The sequence below is a fragment of the Opisthorchis viverrini genome (assembly GCF_000715545.1).
Source record: "Opisthorchis viverrini unplaced genomic scaffold opera_v5_166, whole genome shotgun sequence".
NCBI classification, from domain to species: Eukaryota; Metazoa; Platyhelminthes; class Trematoda; order Opisthorchiida; family Opisthorchiidae; genus Opisthorchis; species Opisthorchis viverrini.
In genome coordinates, this window is record NW_008751820.1 from 879,074 (window position 1) to 903,514 (window position 24,441).

Genomic DNA, 24,441 nt, shown 5'->3' on the forward strand with positions numbered 1-24,441 from the left:
TAATTAACCGAAAAGCATGTCGTATCCCAACTGAAATTCTGCCCCCACGGATGGACTAAGATGCGTAAAATTGTGTCCAGCAAGCAAGGTTGATTAATCCCGTCAAATTTGTATTCTGCCTGTGTCCACGGATGTACAAACAGTTTCGGCCATTAATTGAATACGCATAGGTCCCCACGAGGCCTGCTCGGGAAATTTCTTCGCAAGCGCGGCCGACTCGAATAAGTTTCCTCGAAGGGCTCTTTTCTCACAACCACTTGCAGGGTGAGAGTGCCAGAGGCGGTCAAACAATGACTTGGCAGCGAAGCGTGAAAGCCACTACCAGCAAACTCAGCTGCGCTGGTCATTGCCCCGTCTTCCTGGATGGAGACCCGAGACGGGCCATTTCAATGTTAAGAGACATTGTCAGACATGGCCTAGTCGCGCCCTCAATGACGCTCATACATCCATGCTATTGCCTCCAATGCCGAACTCTCTTCCCATTTCTCAAGTCCACTGACAGTGCTCTATTTACGCACTAATTTTTCAGCTCCCACCTCCTATGCGCAGCTACCTACTCCACCTCCCTGAATCATCGGTGAACGAAACTATGGCAACGACAACCACTGGACGACAAGTATGCGGTTAGTACATCTGACAATGATGTTGATGAACCACGGTCTGGTACGCATCAACTTGGAAAAAAGTCCTTCGCCGTCCAATTATGGAGACAATCAGAGCAGATGTTGCAAAGTCGTGCAAACGTAGACTTTGTCCTCATGTCACCCAACGAAATACTTAGTTAGATAAAATCAGTCAGACACAAAGCTTGAAATATGGACCTATGGGCTATGTCACAAGACCTAAAGCACTTGATTGTCAGCTGTGGAAAACCATATGAGGTAAAGGGGTTACTATGATGAGATGACTATGAATGGATGAATTTGGATGAATTTCTAGAAGTAAATATTGTGCCACATAGAGCGGACATCCGACTGGAACCTGTTCTGTCAGTCTAACTGCATGGCATGAAGCAAAAAGCTGCCAGTTTATCGGAATTTTGACCGTTAGGGGGTCGTCGGAAGCAACCAATGTTCCATAATATCACTCAGTAGAACTCCTCAAATAAGGTAGAAGGGTCAGAGATCTAGCCAATAAAAAATGGAGGAAAATCCAACGTGCACTACTCTTTGTGTGGTATTGATTCTCAACAGAGTTCATCAATTTCATCGCCGTCTGATGGTCCAGATTCTCCATGATTTCCGCGCGACTCATCTCATCGTTTGACACACGTCGACGAATTCCATTATTCCCTTGTGGGCACAACCCCTGAACCCACCGCTACGCATTACTACGTTCCCCAACAACGCACTGATGATGTCATATCGATTGGTGATGAAACGTTTGCAGTCAAATCGCCCAGATCAGCCAACAAGCCAACGACCATCTACCCTGCCTGAGCTACCAATGTTTTCCTCTATACAAAGCTATATTTTCTGCAGCTAATAGGGTAAACTTTTAACCAATAACATTTGCCTCTTGTGTTCTACCCTTGGCCTGCTGCCATGACGAAAGTAACGAGTTTTCGAAAAGTCCCAATTGACGTTAAATGAAGCCGAGTGCCTCAGTTGTATGGGTAATAAAGTACGTCTCAAATAGTTTCGTCCGCTTCTGTAATCACCAAACTTATAGGTTGCGTTGTATGACGAAAGAAAAACGAGTCAAAACTTCTCAGGCAGCTCTACGTATGTGTTAAACCTGCGGAATGAAACCTGATCAGCTTGGCCTCCCGAGAACGACCTTAGACCAACGATCGTCCGGGGATCAATAAATCTACCGCAGTTAGCCAGTCATCAGCGTACCCACTGGACAATTCGGCCTTCAGGGGTTTTATGATACCACTGAAAGACTTTCCACTGACGTATCACTCTGTTCGCTCCACAACGACACACAGACAATATCTCCTCGACGAATGATGATACTACTACCTAGTTGACAGCACAGTGAACAAACCGACGGGCCAACTGCGCAAACTAAGCTACAAACGTTCTCAATGGTCTACCTAAATTAACTCGAGGATCAAACTGTGCCGGAAAATCTTCTCCGTTGCTCGTACAATAAAAAAATACAAAAGTCACTCGTCATATTTACAGTAATGACGATGATGACAGTAAAATGACTGAAGTCGTGCAATTTGCGCTTCGGGGAGACGATGCACTTCAGTGCCCAAAAACGTGTGAATAATTTATAAGCTACTCGCAAGTAGCGAGATGAGAGTAGGTTAAATACAGGATGTAGCATTTAACCCAGTTTCGACGTTTGTAAAACACCGCTAGGTCATTGAAATCAGCGTTGTACGATCTAAGAGCGTCCGAAGGCCACAAAACCACACCAGGTGAGGCCGAATCAAAGGTCCTAAATGTATTACAACTAGGTGCATGCACTTGAGGTGTCAAAACGACACTTCACGCTTTACGAAGCAGTTTCAACCGCAGGATTTTGTGGCAGATCTGAGTTACCTAAAGCGCTAAGCTGACTGAGAATGTGGCAGATGCGGCCAACATCTACCTCCATACCATCTTACAGAAGATTACTCTTGATTCGATTTATCCGAATCGTCTACCCTATAGTAGAAGCGATTTGTGATACACGGGACAAGTGGCGACTTGTGACTTTTCGACCCTGTTCTTTGGACAGTAGCTAAAGGTCACCATCGAAGAACTGGTCCAGATCTACCCAGATATATGAACGGTTTGCCTAAGCAGTGCCGGCAGTGAATATCTTGGACCCTTACGCCGTAAATGGCTGCCAAAAATATCCGCCTCAGTGTTGAATGTACAGAAACGCGATTAAACAAATCGCGGATAGAAGTAAATTCAACAATCCGCTGCACAATTCAGGCAAGGAGACATTTTTACCTGAGCCTTGTGTGAACCATAAATTCGTCTCTATCAGTGTTTTAGTCTACGGTCGTCCCTCGTGCAAATCACAAAGCACTTTCTGTTAGCTTTCGTGTACAGAATTGCCGGACGGTGTAGCTGCTATAACAAGAGCTTCTGACCGATGTGTTCGTGATTCCAGTGCAACATCATAGGCTGATTTCTGTGTCTGAGCGGTGTGATATTACCTCATCTTTGGAGTTTAATGGCAGCTGCTTGTACTCACACAGGAGATCTTGGATTGAAGCACTTGTTTCCGAATAAATATACACAATAGATGAGGAATAAAAAAGTTGATAACTAAGGATGACAGGAACACTCTGCTGGTATGACGCTATCACCTCCTAATTTCGATTTCACTGTAAATGAACTTGTCCCCCCAAAAAAATACTGAAAATCGTCACTCACGAATCGTTCCGGTTGAAGCTTGACCAGGAAGCGTTTACGTTTGAAACTGAGCTTTCGAATCTTGGCCCAAGAGAAGGTGTTGATTCGAATCAGGTTTTGGAACACCAGTATACCCAAGTGGCTGACTGCAAGGTTGAGACCCAAGCCTTCATGATTCTGAACGGGGAAACACTTGGAGTTTCAGTTAGTCAAATTATCAGGTTAGCCAACATGGGGCCCTATTCTGACAACGGTAAAGGAGTGATGACGAAATCTGGCATTCACCGAGGGAGTTCCCAGCATGAAATTGCCACATCCCTAGAACCATAACTAAATGCTCCTTCAGGAAAAAATCGGCATTGGTCTTCAACCTTGGGAAGCCATTCGTCAACAGCGACCAAAATGGCTCTCCACTCGCCTTCCCTCTCCTTGATGAGAGGATACTACATGAAATGGCCTCTTCTTAACTTCATCCCTGGAAACGGATGCCTCCGACGACTTCCAGTAGGAAATTCCTGAGGAAATCATTGTGAGAGGCATTGTTGCTGGTGAAATAGTTCATTTTGGGAAAACTCTTTGAGAGCATCAGTACTACGAACAAAAAAATTCATAAGAAATATTCACCTGGCCCACATTACGCCAGGTGTGGAAACACTCCTCTATGACGAGGAAACTTGTATAGTGGTCAGTCTTTTGGTCATCCAGCCTCAGCGAATCTTTCCAAACCGGACGATGTCGGCACTGAACCCAACAGAACCTCGGAAGCCAACGTAATGTTAAAGTGTCCTTTGTTGTATTTCATACCAAAACATGATGTAGACACACTGGGAGAGCAAACAGTGACCAAAAATAGCATGTAATGTGACAGTCTCAGCAGATTAACCCATCTTAACCGTTTTAGTACTGGTTGAGTGCGGAGTCACGCTTCAGTCGTTTATCGGAGGAATACGTTTCTCATCTCGACAGTGCATACATCTCTGCTACTGTTCATTTACGTCTTTTTTTAAACTATCAAGTGCCTAGGTGCAAGCCAAGAGATTTGAGTATAAACAGAAGCCATAGAAGTACCTCAACCCGTGTGCACTGTAAATTTCAGTGCCATGCTTTACTAGTTGTGTTGTTGAACAGAGTTACATGCCAATCTGAGCACACTCGTCCCGATATACTCCAAATTAAGCAACGTATTCTGGTAAGCCTGACGCTGAAACCTAAGCACATGAGTCGCAGTCATCCCAATGCCATCTAATGGGAGCTATCAAAACTCCGCTTCACAGAAAAAACACCTCCTGATTCGATCTTCCAAATTCAGCAAAAATGACAACCGAGTAGTTGGAAATCTTTCTGACGGCTTGTTTGAACTGCCAGTTCATCCGGCAAAGTCGTTGTGAGCAAAATCTTGGTTTGACCGGGGTCCGGTAGGGTTTCAGTGGATAGGATGGAATCAGGTGAAATGTGTACCAAAAAATACAAAGCAGTGTACGAATGATGTATGGGTGGTCACGCACGAAGCATCAGCCGATTCCTTGTGGGAATAGCAAAATCAGTGAGCTGCCAGATCACGTGGTCGCACTCCTGCTGTAGTGTTTCAACGAATGTGACCTGAAGTTTGGTATACCAGAATTTGGTATCTGGATATGAAAAGTCGTCCGCAGTGGAGGGACCCTGAACCCTGAACCGTCCGCAACTACAGAATATTTGTAGATTGACGGTGGGTGGATCTAGAAAGGAGACAGAAACCGTATTCCTGCAAGGCCAGCTATCCAAAAGATACGCTACGTCTCTATGTGCCCATTTAGTAGAACTTTCATATTTACTTGCAATGAACTGGTACACTTGCTTTCATATGTTTTCAGGCTCATAAGTCGATACTGTTGAATGTTCTGGATAGACGGTCTTAAACGGCCGACAGCTTCCAAGAGAACCAGTGCTTCGGGAGGCAACCGAAAAGTGGTCTTCTATGGGGGGTCTGTGCGCAAGAGAACAGTTTTAGCAGAAACGGAAATTCTCTGGCTTAAGTGGATCAAAGAAGCGCCTTTAAAAGGCCCGTCAACAGTTATTATGACGGATGCGTCATGCAATAGTTGGGTCGAACCAGCCCACATCAAATGAAACTGGTGGAAGTGATAGTATTTTTTTAGCGAAATACACTCATTTGCAAACAATTTTGGTTTTGCAAGAGACTCACCTGGAACCCAGCTGAATCTCTTGTTTACAATGTTTTAAGCAACTGATTGTGCTGCACCAGGCCGCCTCATGTTTCAGTTGCTGCGATATTCGAGATATCGCGACATGGAAGTAGTGTATTACGTCTATGAAAGTAGTACTTTTCTTATAAGCTAAGCAAAGCAACTCACGTGGAAGCTTTCCAACGTTCTATGTATTTTTTTAAACTAATGGCTAACAAGATGTCATGTTTGTCGTATAGAAAGCACACGGTTTACAGTGTCAAATCAGTTCAGAGTGAACAAGTTGACAAGAAAAACTATAGACTGGTAGACACGCCATTAAGCGTGCTTTTGCAGACAACACAAAGCAGTGATGTTGATGACGATGATTGACGTAGCTACAGGTGATTCAACTCACACGAACAAAGTGAAGACGCAGTCCGTAGAATTCCACCTTTCGCGCGGTGTCCAGAAGCGCCAGATCGGCCTCAGACGGAGACAGTCCTCTGGAAGTGGAAAAAGGTAGATGTAGCGTGGAGAAGACAAAGTGCAGTTCACTTATCGGATACTGTTACTTTATGACTGTTTCAGTGACATGATTTAGTTGAGTTGAAAACGTCGGGAGACGAATAATATATGATACAAACCCGAATTTACCGTGTAGAGAAAGATGCTGATTCTCAGAGTGACAGATACATGACTCACTAGCATACTATGTACGGGAGCGAACTGAAGACGAGAATCTGGATCAATTAAAAATGACGATGATGAAGCTTGGAGATATCAGCATCTTAGTATTGATTTATTTTCTTCGCGTTGTATAACCAGAACTCTTTATTTGCATTGATTACCTCGGTGCTCCTGGCGTATACTTGCATGACCGCTTCGCGACAGCATTTACCGCTGAGTAATTTATGAAGAAGACTTTGACGGCATTGAGGATGATGACGAAATTGTTTTCGTAAGACTCGAGTGGCAGTTCGTATGCTGGTCCCTCTAGAAGAAGTTCATTAAGTAGGGCTTTAATCAAGTAAGTCTCTATACACAAAGTAGGTGGTCCTCCGATCCGTCGTTGATCTCTCAAACTGTCGACAGTCCTCAACTGCTCAACCACCGTGCACCTGTGCACCGATGACCTTAATCTTCATCAATGTTAATACCCACGGCTAGAGGATCGACTGATACTTATTTGTTGGCGTGGTATCGGGAATAATCTATGAACTGTAGGTCCGTTTATCGGTCACCTGTCGGCAAATGTCAACCTACCTTGATTCCATGAAGTGAAACTTAGTGACTATTTGGCCACAAACTAAAGGTGACGTGATAAGCACAAGTAAACTTTAGTTAATATCTTGTTTGACGGCATTCAGTAAATAAAAAATCATTCAGCTGCGGCACCCTTTCGTTGTCTAACTGCCATGCCACCTGAAGGAACTATCAGGGCTGCGATACTGCCAGGTTACCAAAGCTCAGACGGAATTCGAGAGTTAGGGGTCAGCTTCAAACCACGAGTCATCCGGTCAGTAAATTCGTGCTCGACATCTCGCCTTGACTTTATGAGAAAACATACTTATTCCGGATAACAAAAAAGCTTGATGGACAGTTCTATGGAACCTAAAAACAAATGTATATCTCCCAGGTATCACTTGCTCAGAATTGTGCCTAAACTGACGAAGCAAGATCTAAGAAAACGTTAAAACCTAAACTCCGTTTCTCGCAATTATGCGTGCACCTGTGAATTGAGAAAAACAGGTGTAACGAATATTGACGTGTATAAGCTTGCTCACATCCCTAATCAATGTCGGTAAACAGAGGACTATGAATTGCGCGCGTGAATGTATCTGCAGCTTACCTGGAAGTGAAAGTCAGGATTACCTTAATCTGATAGAATTTACATAGTTACGAAGAGTTGCGGGAATCCCCAAGTGTGTCGACACTGACTATACATAGGTGTCGCAGATGACGTCTAGACTGCTGAGGACTGATGAGTAGCACAGTCAGTGCAATCTATCACTTTCTGTGACCTGAAGAGTTCCGGTAAGAACCACTAAGTAACTAGAGTTCTCTCTGTCAAATAGCCTGGAGCAGAGGATGGACCCGTAATACACAAAAATGTCTGCATAAATCGGAATTCATTGACTGCATCGTTATTTCTGGATAACCAACTGGACAGGAACTTATGCAGCTTGTCGTGACACGGTCCACAATCATCGGCAGTCTAATCAATCCGTGTCATTGAATCAACAGAACTGTTTTGTACTCTATTTACATTCTAAGGTGACTTTTAAAGCCATTGTCTAAGCCTCAATGATGGTGCATCATGGGAGAAACCTCTGAGACTAGAAAACTTCCGCCCGTAATCAGCCAAGCAGTTATATCATACAGTTATAACTTACATGTGCGCTTTGTGAAATTCCATCACCCTTTGCAATCGGTCATCTGTAGGATCGTGCAATAGTTTCAGGGGACGAAGATATTCTATTGTGTGGTATTCTTCTTCCAAAAAATCACCGATTTCCGCTAAACAAGATGACAACAGAATAGAATTCGACAAGGTGATGTGGGCGAAACAGAGAAGCAACAGCAAAAAACCGAGCTGAAAAAGGGCAGGTTTTGTCTACAAGTTAGCCGACTGTTTGCAATACAAAGTCAAGCCAATCCCATGAGACCGAGAATTTGGATGAGGGTGGGCGCGGAGCACGCGCGATTTTATTCCAGCCTTAGTTGATTTTCCAAGTTTCCAGCACACTTCAGAGTGATCAGATCAAATAAAGAAGAATTTGTCATCCACTTTTCAAAAAAGGGTTGAGAATCAAAATCATGGTAGCTGAATGATACAGTGAAAGAAAGCTCTGATAGCTATCTGAACCTGTATAAGCGAGATACCCGGTAGTGGCGCAGCGGATAAAACACATCTCTTGAAGTCCCTAGGACTGACTCAGCCTCAAATTTATAAGATTCGCTTAGAAGTGCGCGTATTCCAGTCTCCCTTTTCAAACTTCAGACTAACCGGTGTTCCTAAGGAAGGGGATGAAAGGACGAGCGTATTTGTACTGGCTGTTCGAAAGACCACAAGTTTGACCAGGATTCAACAGTACACAAGTTCAACATAAAAACATCTTGTTTATGTCAGTGATTCTCGACAGCGTTCACAATATGTTCACACAAGACAAAAATCGTCAGTTGTCCAACTAAGAAATGAGGTGCATCAACGGCGAAGCAAAGCTCCAGTTCATATGGATTTAAGGATATATTTGCCTTGGAAACAACATAGCAACGCACAGACCCCCAAAGAGGCCAGTCTGAAATTAATTAGCCTGCATTGGAACTTGACAGTTGTGAATCTCAGAAGCCAATTCCTAGAATGATTAATGTGGAATTCCGTGGCCTCCAAGAATAGATTCATAAAAGTACTTCTCTTTCCATAAGCCATTCGAGAAGGCAGGATCTGAAGGGCATGAAAAATTGCTAAAAGAACAGAACGGACTAGAATGCTTAGGCAGCATTTCGGGAAGTGAAACAAAACTGAACGTGTGTTCAACTAGAACAAAACCAGACTGGAAAGGTTCTTATTACTGCGAAGATTGCGAAATTTACTATTCACCTTAGATGATGTAACTAGTTTCGTAGCTCTCAGGGGGGAGGAGATAAATTAAACTACATGAAGAAAATGGGCAAGAGAGGGAACATAGGGTTTGTGTGTTCATCAATGACAAGAGGAGACTGAACGGAGGGATGGACTACACTCATTTGCAGATCAATTTGGTTTTCACGAGAGGCTGGAAACTCTTCGACAGCCCACGGCCGGTTCCGCCCTTCTTGGGGCCCCAAAGGTAGACGCAGTCCCCGAGTTTCCGTCAACCCTATAATCTACTTGAACCCAAATTGGACTGTTTTCGAGAAATACATTCATTAGTAATTCGATTTGGTTTTCACGAGAGACTCAGATGAATCGTTTATGATATGGCGGAATATTTTCCGAACTGACTTCCTCCCGAACAATGATGCGGCTGACCTACCTAAGGACTAAATCAGCTGTTACACCCCTTCGTGTCTAACCGCCATGTTACCCGATGAAAGCACGAGGACGCCAGGTTGCCCCCGGTCTAGACAAGAGATGTCGAGAGGCAGATGTCCGGTTTGAAACACAGACCGTTCGGTCAGTAAATTCGCGCTCCGACCACTGAACCATCTCGCCTCGTCGAGAAATAAAAAGGCCCCAAAACACAAATCAAACTCATCAAGATGGTGAATTCATTCTCTCCGTGACCGCAAGTATATCAATGAAACAACTCCATAGAATTTGTCTCGTTTTGTTATTTTTAGCGAAGGAACAGGGTTAATTTATACCTAACGAAGCAGCTGATTGATTTAATTTGAGTGCAAGCTATTTTCCGTAGTAGCTTCTATCATTAGTGGAAAATTTCATTATTCAGACTATTCTCTTATAAGTTTCAGTACCTGCGCGAGCGATAATCAACGAAGAAAGTGTCTTACAGGCAACACGTCGGCATTAAATGAACTTTTGGAGGGTGAGGAGATGTTAAGGTCTGCTAGTGAAAGTAGCTTGTAGTGAAGGGTTGGAATATTGTTCGGTTTTATCCTAACTTGTCAACTGTCACGAATAGTTGCGGTGAACCCAACCTGGCTACAAGCAGCTAATTACCGGTGTAAGTAAGTTTCATTCGGGCTGAAGCACCACTGATTCTTTCAGAAGGACTTGGTAAACAAACGGTAGATTTTAACTCAGCAAGATCTTACACAACTGCTTCAGCGGGCCAGTTGAGCAGGTCACCAGGTCGGCCACCACTTCGCTCATAATCTGGTCTTAAATGACTCCTCAGGAGTCCACTTCTCATATGAAAAGCCTACCTAAATTGTTCGTCTTTTTTTCACTTTCAGTCCGGTGGGGAACTCTCACCGATGTCATTTTTCAACCACGGATACAGCAACCCTGAGCTGCTTGCCTTAAAGTGACTCTAATCATAAGGTGGAAAAAAAACTTGTCGACTTTACAAGTGTTATCTAATCAGGGAAAATGACTTTGTATATTTTTATTTCTGAAGTAGCATAAGTGAGAACCATTGGCAGGATGACCGGCTGTTATTTTGAAGACTTTCATGGAAGGATTGATCGGAATCATCAATGCAAACGAGCTTTTATCCAGGCGGCTAAGCACGTCTAAACCAATTTACATTTCAGTAATCAATAACTAACCTGTTAGATACATACGTAACTTGTTCGGTACAGTATCTAATCGCAAAAACGATGATTTTTCGACCGATTTAGATGGGAATGCGATACATGCTACCTACTGAGATCCAGCAGTAGACGGGAATGGTTGGAACAATTAAGCAGTATTCTCACATGCGTATAAAGAAGGTGTTCAGCTGAGTATCGGGTAATGAGAACCGCCACAAGGATTTAAGCTGAGACGAGGTCTGAGCAAGTGCTCGTCTACACGAACTCTGCATTCAGTGTTCCCCACTGGGCCCCTATGAGCTTGAAATGGCTCAGTTGCTAACGGCGGATTTACTGACCAGAAGATCCGTAGTTCGAGCCCAACCTCTGCACCTTCACTGCTCCTGTCTAGGCAGCCTGACAATATCTCAGCCTTCGTGCTTCCTTCGGCTGACCTGGCAGGATTTGTAACAAAATTCTGAGTAAACGAGTACATCGTACTCTAACCTTTGCTCGGTTGGCTATCACGACTGAGTTGCTATGAGTCTCCTAGTGATCCACCTAACATCAAGAGCATTTACCAGCAAGAATAGCTTAAGCGGCTACCCCCAATTAATGATCTGTTTTCAGGATGTCGGTGAATGATTTTCGCCATACCGATAGAGGCGGACAAAGCATAGCTACTGAACACCAATCGCTCAAACATAAGATAATAATAGCACTTTTATTAGGGTAACTCATGAAGGATCAACGATTCACAAAGCTCTCTGCAGTGCCCAACTTCCGTGACGGTCACTTTCAGACAGCTCATCAGTGGTGGATCCAATGAAGTTTCACCATATTTTAGTATCAAAAAGCTGACAAAGTGTGTTTGACTTTGTAGCAAAACAACTCTGGAACACTGGGTTGTACTAGCCCACATGGTGCAAAAAATCAAAATATCGTTAAGGTTTGAGAGGTCAGCACGTTCCAAAAAGTTGCATGATACCCTGCTCAGCAGACTGTAGAAATTGTAAGGCAAACGTTCATATACTTTATCAGTTGAAGCCGGAAACGTTTATGGTAACGTCCTGGAGCGCCGATTCTCCTAGAGCTTATTACAGCCATTCCTCTGTATGGAGGTCCATGGAAGAAGTAATCTGCATGGGATTATCCTTTATGTGGCCATGAAAATTCTCCTTATCAGATGGGCTTCCATGACGATTCACTCGATATTTTTTCGGAACTAAGTAAGTATGATCATCGGACTGGTTTCATCGCTCTCAAGAGCAAGTACAACCTCCCTATAGGGACCCATGTTTCCCAGAGGGAGTCTCAACATTTTCTGATCAGTAAATTTAAGAATATCGCGCTTTCATTATCAGTATTTACATCGACGAAGAAAGATTAGGCGAACAAACATGCGTTTTTTATCAATTCATCAATTCATCGACGTAGCCGTATTGACAGCCTATCCATACCTGAAACTTGAAGTCCCCAAATGCTGATGGGATCTTTCATGTCAAGGTTTGATGCTCGCAGTTTGCTGTTCGGGGTGAAGTTTGCCTACTTCCTGTTATATCTGTTGATTCGCCAATCTGTTGTATCTGGCTGCCGACCCGCTCCAGTGCCTAATGCCGGAAAAGACTCACAGAAGGGAACGCAACGGCTGTATTCCGAACAAGCGAGTGCGAGAGCGTGAGTGCGTGCGAGTGCGAAAGTACAACTGTCTCCAGCTATTTATTGGAGAGACTGTCTGAACTTAGTCCAATATTGGCGCACGCGGTCTGACTTTGGTACGAGGCTGCGACGTGCTGCATATTGCGGGGGCGTTTTCTGACGCTGATCAACGCTGATCTCGCTGCCGGCATTGATACAGGGCTTTGAAGCGCAGTATATTGAGGGGGTGTTGTCCGTCTGGTCAACACCTAGCGGAGCTGAGAGTCTCAGTAGACTTCGGGCACTCAGTGGTTGCTTTCAGGAATTTTACCTTCCTGATACTCCTCCCGTGAAGCAGTAATTTAGTTCTGGTGCAGATTATGAGATAGGTGTATTTCTCAACTGGATGCATCATTCGCACTGATACACGAAGAAGCGCTTCACAGTGGGTTACAATGATGCTTTAGAGGAATGTACAGTTCACTCTTTTTGGTCCTCGAGTCATACTACTCTCCATGATTGAACCACATTACAGTGCGTTTCGAAGGTAGCATCGATCTGCTGTTCCAAGATCACGAGCGACAGCTGGTTTAGCCAAAACAACCTTCCGATTCCTAGCTGCCATATCGTCCGAAAGACGTACGAGGACTGGGATACTGCCTAATCGCCCAAGCCGAGCCAGAACCCGTGACGATGCCGGGGTTGTATTTGAGCCCCAGACCTTCCGGTTAGTATAATGGCGCCTTAACCACGGAGCTACCTTAAGTTCTGAAAAAAAGGTGGTGTCAAAGAGAAAAGATGGCAGACAGTCTGTGGCAGTTAAGCGTCAATATGTATCCACGACGTGATGATGATCGACAGATGACCACCGTGAGATTCTCATGCTGATGACCACGAGCGCAGGACTGCCAATGAGGTTATAGCGGAGGTATCGGATTGTTGGCTCGCAGCCGCCTTAGATAAAACGGATCTCCTATATTGCTTCGGATTTTGTTGAAGCATGGCCTTGCGAAACGGTTAGAGCCTTTACCACGCGACCAATTGATACCGACACATGCCGTTAGGTTATTCCACACCACTACTCCTTATCGCAGCTGATTAACTTCCTGTCTCTAACCTTTTTCGAGAGTCCCGTGCTGTTATAGCGGCGTGGGTAAAATTTCTGATGTCACGATCCTGGAAAAAAGGTAGCAACGATGATGTCGGTAAGTGCTTTCAGCGCGTGCCATGGAGGTAGGCACAAACCGTTCAGAACAAGCGTGTAAGGCAGGGGGCGGGACTCTGTAATCTCATCGGATGTGCAGCTGATATGTTATGGGCTCGGATGTCCGGATGACCCGAACTACACCCCAAACGTTCAGCTGTAGCACCCTTTCGGTGCCTCACTACCATGCCACTAGAGGGAATCACGAGGGCTACATACTGTGAAGTTGCCCAAACCTAGACAGGGGAAGTCGAGAAGCAGAGGTTGGGTTCAAACCACGGACCTTCCGGTTAGTAAATTCTCGCCCCCCCCCAACCCACATACGGTATGCATGTTCTGGAGTAACAGTGCCCTTACAATAACGGGTAGGCACAAGGAACACCTAACAGTAGGACCAACTGCTGTTAACAAATCGTTTTAGTGATTACTGTGTTTTGTAAAAAGAATGTTGCAATCATTCCAAAATATGTCCACTCTAGAGAAGTCTTACTTGAGTATTTCGGTCGAGCTTTGTCAGTAATTGCTTTCGTTTCCCTAGGCAATAAGCCACAGCGTCACATGATACAAAACTCAAATTCTGTTCGACCAGGTGGATCGAAATTTGCATTTCCGCCTGTTGTCCTTCAAAATAACTCATTTCTTCAGAATAAATTACCTACCGCTAATGTGTGAAATGTCGCATGTGTCTGTGTGTGTGTGTGTGGGTACAAAATTGACTAGCTAGTAGAAGTGGATTGGGTAGTCCGAGTTTTAAGATACTGTCAACAACAATCGAAGTTTGGATTGCTGAGTGGTTTTTCGATCCCGAGAGTGTTAGGAAATTAGGTGTGATAGTCAAACGCAAAGACCGGAGGTAAGATAGACATATTAGTAGCTACGGTGCTTAGAGGTTGTGATACGTTAGACCAAACGAAGTAAGTGCAAGGACAGATGAATAGCCACGGCGAATCTACAGGAAGAATATGGCAGACGGTCACTATAAAAGTAACACAATCAAACTTTGAAAGTTCCCCTAATCAGTCCCGGACTGTTGTGTAAATTGTATGCTGACATCCAGCTTGGTTGAGAAGGCTGTGTGGGACACTTACACCTGTGAACAAGTTTCGTGAGACTCAAACCGTTCGTTTATCTGTGTGTACCTGTGTGTCTGGCACTCGTTGTTTAGTCATTATTCTGGCTGGTGGATCTCAGCAAGCTTGTCACGGGTTCAAACAGATGTCAGCCTTCCCCAACATATAGCTTCCAACAGACCACTTGTGACAAATCTTATGTGTACAGGGTATCGCGCTCGAAACTGGTCAGCGATCAAAGCGCAACGCAAGACGACAGAAGAAAAAACCACTCCACATGGTTTTTTACAGCTCAAAGTATGGTTTCTTACCCACAGGAACCAGCTTCGTTCTTCTGGGAGCTTCCTGGTAAGCTGATAGGCTGAAATGGGACTGTGGGCTGCAGTAACTAGAACGCTGTTCCGTAGGGCACAACAATGCCATGACGGCAAAGCGGAGCAGCCCGACAGGCAACTGGCTTCCGTAACAAGTACGGCAGTTATAATCGACGGTCTTGAGGAAAGTACTAACTAGTAAATTCAGTCTGTTTGACAACCACCGCCTTCTTGGATGGAGACTCAACCTATCACTAGTCAATGACATCGGCAGACACAGCCCAGTCAGTGGAGCTTCTGCATCCAAGCTATCACACTCACAGCGTGGCTGACAAATTTCTTGGTGCTTCAAATAACTTCCAAACCGACTAACTGATGATGGCATCGTTCCCAATGTTTGGGTGTACCTCCCTATACATCTTAAAGGCTATGGCAGTGCAGAAAATATGCCAAAAACGTCGCAGTTGTCAAAGCACTTCTCTGGCTACCGATCAAAGACTCTTTAAACTGCAGTAACACCCCTCGGACAAAACTCTCAGTATAGAGAGGTCAAAGTGGTGACCGTCAAGCGGGACTCGGGCAAAAGTTCTTCTCCAAAGCCAAGTGAAGCTCTAAAGTACACCAAAACGGTGGAACAAAGACTCCCAAACAGCGACCGCCAGTCGCTCTAGAGCAGCGTATATCATTGAGGATGTTGGAAGCCAGTTAATAACCATAATTTAGCATTTTAAGAAGGTCAAAATGGCTTCCAATGTGGCGATAGATTTACACCTCGGGGGTATTTGTGGAAATGTGCAGAGTCAGGTCACGTCGACCGCAACCAAACCGACCAAAAAGTAGTCGCCCAAGGGTGTAGATTGTTGTGAAGGAGCAAGTTAGGTTGGCTGCACTGTAAGTGAATGAGAAAAGACTACGGGAGTAAGAGGCAAAGCAACCGAAAGCCTTGTCTGCTCCCAGTCATGTGAAAATAAAAGGAGAGCCATACGTATAACGGAGAATAGGAATTGATCAGATAAAGCATTTCTATTGGCACAATCCTACACGGCAACTGTTTATTGTCAGAGTGACGGTTTGGACTCCTCAAGGTCTGAGCATAACTATGATACTTAGGCGGTACATGACAAAGGCGAAAATGATGAGTTCCAGTCCTTGCAAAGTTCGGTTATCTCCAGGAAAATTCAGAAAGACGCGTTCAAAGAGGAGATGGATATTCAGTTTTTGTAGACAAGATGCATATGAGAGTTTTACTTCCCTGTCCAATAGTCTGCAACTGTTCAGTTGGCACTTTCTAATAAATAGCTCTCCGTTGCGAAGACCCTCTTCGTTTCACCGGTCTTACTCTCCTCGAGGCCCAACAGCTTGGCCTTTAAGCGGGACATAGGGTCGAAGACCAGCTCGGTACTTCGGCTGCCTGGCGGTCCCTGGCTCAGCAGCAAGTTGAGAAGCATTTAGCAGTGCATTTCGTTGGAATATGTCCACCTGAGCTTTTCGTAAACATCAGTGGAATTCGCAAATGAGGCTTCTTCGCCAGTCTTGACTGCTTCCTGCTCACCGGTACAATGTGGTGTAAATTGTACACATCACGTGTTCATAACTCAAAATCAACTCATATGCACTAGGCCAACTCTTTTTGCTCTGATATCCTCTGAGTAAGCAACCAGTGCTTTTTATCCTTTTGGATGGTCGGTTGTTTTGATTGGTCGAAAACTGACCAAACAGGTGAGTGGTGCACAGATCACCTGGCCAATAATTGGAGCCTATTTCAGTCACAAAATAAATCATCCATTCTGAAACGTTGATTTACTCCAATTGAAAGGTTTTCACCTTTCTGGAAAGTAATACTTGATTGGTACAAGTGGTGGATGGTGAAAAAAAAATAGCCGGTAGAAAAGCTGGACCGGGCTGTTTGGTACCAAACTAGTGTAGTCACCTTATTTTTTTTCGGCGGATGACATAATTTTTGTTACCATTCACATCAAGACACGTGCTACCTTACGCCAAATACTGGCAGGTCTTATTCCAAACTCTGCTTATCACTTGAGACGAATAGTCAGCCCGAAAATTTGAAACCACCTGATAAATGAACAGGTCTTCCCACCCAACCAATTAGAATAAGGTGCATTCTGGTTTTCCTCACTTTCATTTAACCAAAATTTAACCGGTGGTCATTTGGTTATTTATAAAAACTTCACTAGGTGTACTGCTTGACTCATATCATTAACCTCTTCAAGAAGAGGCCAGCATCCTGAACAAAGCACAGTTGTGTTATCGGACACCAACAAACTAGCGAGTAATGCTCAGACTGGCGGCATCCCCATTCCCCTTTCTATGTGGCCACATTCCACCTCAGTCTACAAACGCAACACACTAATGAGTAAGTTGCTGATAACTCTCTGGCAACCAATGACCGGTTTTGTCCTTATTTGGCTCATCAGGTTGGCGCCAAACATTCGGTTTCAGGAGAGGGATTCATCTAGAATTCAAGCAAAGCTCCAGAGGAAAACAAACTAGCATCCAAATGATTGTATTTGCCTTAGTCTAAGAGAATAACATGAACATTAAAGTCACTGACAGGAGCTGAAATTTATCAGACATGCGTTCAATGCAGTTTTGTGAGTGGAGACACTACCGGGAGCGAAGCATCCTGTTCATTCTTCGGGGGTATTCACTACACAAGAGTGTGTTCCTAGGAAGTGAACTAAATGTACACGTGCGTGTTCACGCAATTCCTCACCTTGTACAACGTACGACGCAAGTAGGGCAGCAGTGTTCTCGCTGCAGAGCAAAGTACCCGTGACCAAATCGCGTTTGACTTGTAGTGCAAATAAGTACCTGAAACGAAAATGACCGGGAAATGTTTTAGGACTTCTCACCATTCAACACACAACTATGAGAGAATTATTTCCAACTCTCAGTCAGAACACAATCTTGTTTAGGGTTTGCTTGAACTTCGACACTCCAGTTCGGATGAGGGATTACTGAACTCAGGCAATTGGTCGCGGGAATATGCACTAACTAGAGATCTTTTGGTTCAAATCTCAAACTTTTCTGTAGTCTGTAGAGCCAAGCACTGCGTGAAAGATTATCCAGTCAACATGCGTATAAAAACGTATTTTGGATTACATTGCGACCCCTGAGTAGGGAAAATCTTCACCGCGGCAACCATGGCTGCGGATATCCTGATGGGAGTTCGCTTCGTCACCGGTCGCATCTTCCCTCTCACAAGTGCAAGAATGAACTATAAGTTAATTCGTTGACAGGTGCCCTGGAGCTACACAAACCATAGTGTCGCACTTTCGACAAAATATTCTTTTTTGCGGAAATAGTTTGGGGACTTTCTAATACTGATGAATCCCAGCAATCACTGTCAAACCCTTTGACTGCAAAGAGAGTACAGCAACAAGCTGATGGATGCAAAAAATCATGGCAAATTCACAGCTCAAATTCTAGCGGAAAGACTTGTTGTGTACATGTGGGTTATATAGACCGGAGTAGATGCAAGTTCCGGCTAAGGGCCCTGGCTCTACGTCGCGTAACATCAAAACTCCAAGAAAGGTCAACCAATGGGGTTGCAGATAGTTGTGGTGACTTTCAAGAGTGAGGAAGCGTCATCTCAGGGGTTTGGTGATAGCAGACAGACACGGATAGAGTAGACATGTAAGCCATCTACTTCCTATACTCGAGAGGTGTTCACCCCATGTGCAGTGAGATTAATCGCATCCGGAGCACTTTTGACTGGCCTGTAGTATAGGGAAGTTGTTCGGGTCATTGACTTCACGTGAAGGTCGTGAACCATAGACCCCTTGAATTAAAGTGCAGACGTCTCTGCTGAACCAACAAACTCCACTTACGCACCTCTTTACCTCTGCAAGTTCTAAACACATTGGATATCGGAAATATTTAAACAAAAAGCACCTGAAATAAAGATCAACTTGGGATGCGATCAGTGGAGTCGATTTGGTCTTGAGAAAGACATTTAATGTGCTCTCTAATCTCTACTCCTCAAACCAATTCTGACCGAAAAATCTGCGCCTTTCGATGTGCTTTCTTGAGATTTAAACGTCGTATATTGAAAGAGACCGCAGCGAGGCAGGTCCACTTTCATTCCCACGGTATTGACAATTGAAATCTCGCTTCTTAAATTCTATCAGGCAATTAGATGTTTTTGCAACGAATACATTTGAATACATTCTCTCTCAATTCTCAAACAAGGCCCGGGGAGATGATGCTCAATGGAAAGTGGCCTTCAGGAGAAAGCTGTAAATAAATCGTGCCTGACGAACAGCTTCATTATGGACTGCTCAGAGGAGTAGTTCTCTTCCGAACACGCCTCTCTCCTGCAGGGTTATTGTAACCCATTTGCCACTTGTGAGTCTCGGATCTCGGGGCAAATCAAAATGAGTACACCGCATAGTTCAAATCAAGTCTCGTCGCAGATAAATTACGAAATCAGTCAAACAGTCAAATGACCAACTAACCTGGTGCACTCCTCGTCCAAGAGATTCGGATAGGGAGTATAAAATTTGACACCAAATCTAAATAGAAGATCCCGACCGGGGCTGATTTGCCGCAAAATGGGCTTGTCGTGATCAAGCCAACACTAAAAAAGGTAAGAGAAGCCACGGTGAAAGGAATGTCCTCGTATTCCTGGGTTAGCCAAAGACGGACTTTGTATCTTTGCTACCAAATTACGAATGGCGGTGATAACAGCTTACATGAAGGTGTAAAACTGCTCAGTCGACTAACTGGTCATCAAAAGGTAAGTTTCTGAATAGGTTCATCACTTCCAGTTTGATCATTGGTTCAATCCATGATCTGCTTTGCGTCAAGTTCAGAGTTGGTCTATGCTTAACCACCGACTTGGTTACTAATGGATATCACCTCCCAGTAAGCAATAAACTCAAAATATTCGGAGCACCGAGATGGGTCAAAATATCGGAGCGCATGTGCTGCCAGTAAGTGCGGCTAGTTTCGTCTGCATTCAAATTGAAGCTCGGAGTTCAACAGCAGTCATCACATTCGGAATAATATTTTAGTGAGATCTTCATACACTAGTTTACGCGCGCAAGGACCTTCGGAAGAGTTCCAGAGTAGGTATACTGAAATAAGGAATTCCGGGAGGTGTCTCGTGTAACCATTCGTAGTTTTCAAGGTGATATTTCACGGTAAACGGCAAATTCGCATCTAGCCTACATTTATTTGACTAAGGAATACAACTGTCTCCTGGAATAATGGACACCACGAATGTGAAAGAGTCCTAGTCTCTCCTGGCCATGGCTTTTAAGACGAGGATTTCGTAGAAACCAATGGTCGATGTGGAATGTTCCCGTGAAACCGTATGGGTGTGACACACATACGAAGTTGATCACCCGAAATCAAGAGGCTATTCAGTCGATCACATGTGCGGATTTGATGTATCATACAGAGTGTGACCAGGGAGAGTTTACTTATTGTTACTTGCCTTGAAAGTTGGAACGGAATTCGCAGCGAACCTATTCAATGTTGGTAGTTAGACACTGTTTGCCAGTCTTCCTTTAACATATTGGCTCAACTTTGGCTAAAAAAACCATGTCCGAACATTTGCAACTATCTAGATCGGCCGTTTATTTAAAGGTGAATCGACTCGTTCCTCCTTAATTGTCAAAACTGTTTGCCACACCTGTCGGTTCGATCAAAAATCAATATGAGAGTGCATGCCGATGACGTTGATAGGCGACACTGGAGTTCAGCACGCACGCGTCGAATTCCCCAATTCAATGAATAAATAAACTGGTCGATGCGTATTTTCAAACTTCCGGTTTAGCCTTACTACTTATGTTTGCTGCTGATGGAACCCCATTACGGTTCGAACAAAATCACGATCAATATTTTTCGGAAAAGTGAGGTTGATGGTACAACGAGATCAGATGCCGACAAAGCTTCGTGCTGGAAATTTTTGTGCGAGTAAAATAGAAGGCATGGCCCTCTTTAGGTTATTCTGCGAAAGGCGTACTCAGTAGACGACAAATGTGATCGACATCCGGCTAATGGTGAAGAGTTTGCAGGATTTGCCAAGTGACATGAGTTACTACTGTATCCGTGGATCAGTAGTCTCGATTTCAAGCTGAACAGCAGAGAAAGGACGCAATAGTGTTGCCATCATATCGATCTCTTTCGAAAAGTGCTCCTTCTGACCTACTGAAATCGTGCTAGCTCGCCACACTAAGGGGATAGAGCACTGGTCTATTAGCAGAGATTATCAGCCGTCCATTACTCAGTGCCGGGAAATTACACTCGATGGAAAACCCTACTTCGTCATTGTATGCTAGACGAAGTCTGATAAGTCACCCACTTTACTGATTTGACAGGCTTGACCAACACACCCCCATCGTGTCAATTGATTGCTCTCCCTGTCAGAATTCCCAGATTCCTGGACAATGTTCGTGTGACAGTTTATCTCACTAGCATTGTATACGTCCATAGGGAACTCTGATACTTCTAGGTCGGCCAGTTTCTCATGGTTTCCGAACCCAGATTATCCCACACAGATTCGTAGACCGGAAGTCGACCACTACGAGACATCCTTGTGAAAAATCACTTGAGAAAGTCAGCCCATTTTACAACAGAGCCAGTAGTGTTACAACACACGTAGCGTCCGAACGACATATATGGAGAGGTCGAACGAACAAGGCGAATCGATCGACTCGAGTGTTGTCCAATACGCGATTAGATCAGCGGATTAATGTATACAAAACACGCCATGAGATTGGTCTGGACTGTATTCTCGTACGCCTGATGAGATATTGCCCAGGAACTTAAACTGTCTATGAGACATGAGGATCTTTTATCGTGTTACTCTAAGAGATCTATCACTATAGTTAGCTGATTTGTAAAATAGTCGGTAGGAAGCGCGAGTATGGAATAATTCGAGCTGTCTTACAAAAAACCAGACATACAAATAAACCGATTTCAGCTGACTAGAAAACATCCCGCCTTCATGCAACCAGAGATTTGCTAAGCTATAAATGTGCGGAATTAGGATGAGTGTGAACCTTTGTCAGTGACACGTGACGGGTAAAATTGACTTGCCCGTAAAGTGGGTTCGTCCAGGTCGGTATCAAGCGGATCTTAATAACGACAAGGTACCACTTTGCCCAATAAACGTGAAAGGAGCCTAGAACAAGCTGATTAAAATGACTATCTTTTGATAGGGGGATGCTGAAGTAAACTGCTTCAAATGCTTTGACAGGTAGTGTTTCTGATGTGTCTGTAGCATCAAGTCCAAAGGATAAACTGATTAATTCGTCGTAATGAAAAAATTTAACAAAAGGCAAAATAGCCTGACGAACTTTGACACCTATGTGTTAGTTCTCCTAATTTTGTCGCTTGAGCTAAGCCACTTTCTGTGGGGCCAAATCATCAGTCGCTCTAACCGGCCAGGGCCACTTCCGCTATGAAGGAAAGGAAATTTCTTACTCTGAGGAAAATGCGACTTGAAGCCCACTACACACACCCATCTTAATATCTCCAAAAATCTAACAAATACAACCAATCAGATTCCAGGAGACAATCGATAGAACACAACTCCTTAGGAGGTTTTGCAATTGCTTAGTCCGAAGCATTCAAAGGTTGGAGTATCGAAATAATGTAGTGGAAATGCAGCGACCCGGAGGTCTGAACACTTACGCGCATCCCCTCGTCATTCACGTATTCCAAGTCAAAGTAGTCGGATTCGAGCAAATGAAGCCGATCGACCATGGAAGCGTGAAGTTCTTGTCCCGTTGCGTGAACCTAATTCAGAGAACGGAGGGGGGTAATGGAATTTGTACTCAACTGAATAACTAAGTTGAATAATGAAGAGATTTCAGCTACTCCTGAAGGCATCCTACTCCTCACGAAGTAAGCAGCAATCAATCTGCTGCAACACACTTTCGGTTTATGAGTACCGCGCCACCCAGAAGGACGATAAATTAGTCGGAGCCTTTACCGGTGTTGGATACTCCGCCAGTCATTGAGCTTTGGATGCAGCATGAGATTCTACCCACCAATCATTCCTATCAGGAGCAGCAAGGCGTACGACAGGGAGATGGTGCCTAGCTGCCAAAACACAACTAAAAGGCGGAAATGCAGAGACGTGTTCAGCAAGTTAGTGAAAATGGGTTCTGTAAGACCGTAGCAGGGACGGCTGAGTGTAGTGACTAAATTTCAAAATATGAATAGCGTAGAAATCAGATGGCTTCAACTTGTTAGTTTGGTCATAGTTTAAATCGATCAACCCTAAAGTTTAGCACATATAATGTGTCAAGATAAACTGATCATCATGGGTAAGAAACAAAGGGACAATAGTTTTCCTGAATTTCACTTTCCATAGATTTTCGAAGAATACAGCATTGGGGTACATCTTGTGTGCAACATCTGCAGTAATTCATACGCTTCTAAAAATGTGAGTATATTCTGAACAAGTCTGTCCAAAATCAGCGAGATTCTGAAATTGATAGCGCATTGACACATATGTGAAACGATTCAGTAATAATTGTGTTCACTTTTTATCACTCCACCTAGTATTCACCAAAATATTTCTGTCAAGTAATGTGGCATCTTTTTGGAAGCCCCCACGTGGAATCATATCCTAAGTTTTATTCAAAAAATCTTTCAGCTGTAGCACGCTTTTGGTGCCTAGGTTCCATGCCACGCGAAGGAAGCACGAGGGCTGGGATACTGCGAGGATGCCCAATCCTAGACAGGGGAAATCGAGAAGCAGAGTTTGGGTTCGAACCACGGACCTTCTGGTCAATAAATTCGCGCTCTATCCACTGACAGACTATCCCCACACAAAGTGGTCGCACTTCATCCTGAATATGTATAGATAACAAGACTAGTACACGCTAAGCAAGATCAATGCTAGGTGTACATTAGCCGTCCAGTAACTGAAAGGATAACCTGTCTACAACAAAAACCAAGTACAAAACATTGAGGGTGAATTAAGTTCATTGAAAGTGATTATGGCTTACCGACAGCTGAAACGTGTGTACAGTATCATCCAAGTGTAGAACCTTCAACTGCATCTTACGCAATCCTCGGCCGGCACACTGAACTTCCATTTTGGTGCTTTTTTGTTAGAAAGCCAGTCTCCAAGACATCGATATGGCTGAAAACAGAAACTTTTTTTCAATAACATCCAAGAGCCGACAAATGGTTAAATCGAATTCAAATCCCCTTCAGTATCTCCGAAATTTGAACAGGGAGCCCGTTCAGAGCCACCCTGCTCCTTGATAACAGAAACCAATCGGTTTATAACTACTATACTGATCGATGACAATGAACTTTGGGAAGAAGTCCTTGAAAACAGACGGGTGCATGGAGACCCGTGAGTACGGTGTCCCCAGGTGATCACTTAAAAATGGTAGGGCTCCTGATATCACAGATAAAACATTCACCGATAAACTTTCCGGATATCGGTTAGTTGTCTTCGCAGTTAACTGACACAAAGGCTCTCCTGGATTAAGCGAGCCGTTCGTATCTATTCACCTTCTAGGTTGCAAACAGTATTTAGGTAGGTTTCCTTACGCCACACTCTTTCAGGAC

At 44.1% G+C, this 24,441-nt stretch overlaps 2 protein-coding genes across 2 annotated transcripts in view; one reads left to right on the forward strand and one right to left on the reverse strand.

Moving 5' to 3' along the window:
• Positions 1 to 23,957, reverse strand: part of T265_07253 (hypothetical protein) — a gene marked incomplete at both ends in the record, with an annotated part of 96,808 nt that extends 72,851 nt beyond the window's left edge. The window contains 5 exons of the mRNA XM_009172727.1: positions 3,260 to 3,497; positions 5,889 to 5,976; positions 17,626 to 17,709; positions 22,523 to 22,647; positions 23,868 to 23,957. Coding sequence (XP_009170991.1) covers positions 3,260 to 3,497; positions 5,889 to 5,976; positions 17,626 to 17,709; positions 22,523 to 22,647; positions 23,868 to 23,957 — 625 coding nt within the window. The remainder of the gene's footprint in view (positions 1 to 3,259; positions 3,498 to 5,888; positions 5,977 to 17,625; positions 17,710 to 22,522; positions 22,648 to 23,867) is intronic.
• T265_07252 (hypothetical protein) overlaps positions 1 to 24,441 on the forward strand; it is a gene marked incomplete at both ends in the record, with an annotated part of 55,378 nt that overhangs the window by 26,787 nt on the left and 4,150 nt on the right. Inside the window, 2 exons of the mRNA XM_009172726.1 lie at positions 530 to 616; positions 10,373 to 10,443. Of these exons, the coding sequence (XP_009170990.1) occupies positions 530 to 616; positions 10,373 to 10,443 (158 nt within the window). The remainder of the gene's footprint in view (positions 1 to 529; positions 617 to 10,372; positions 10,444 to 24,441) is intronic.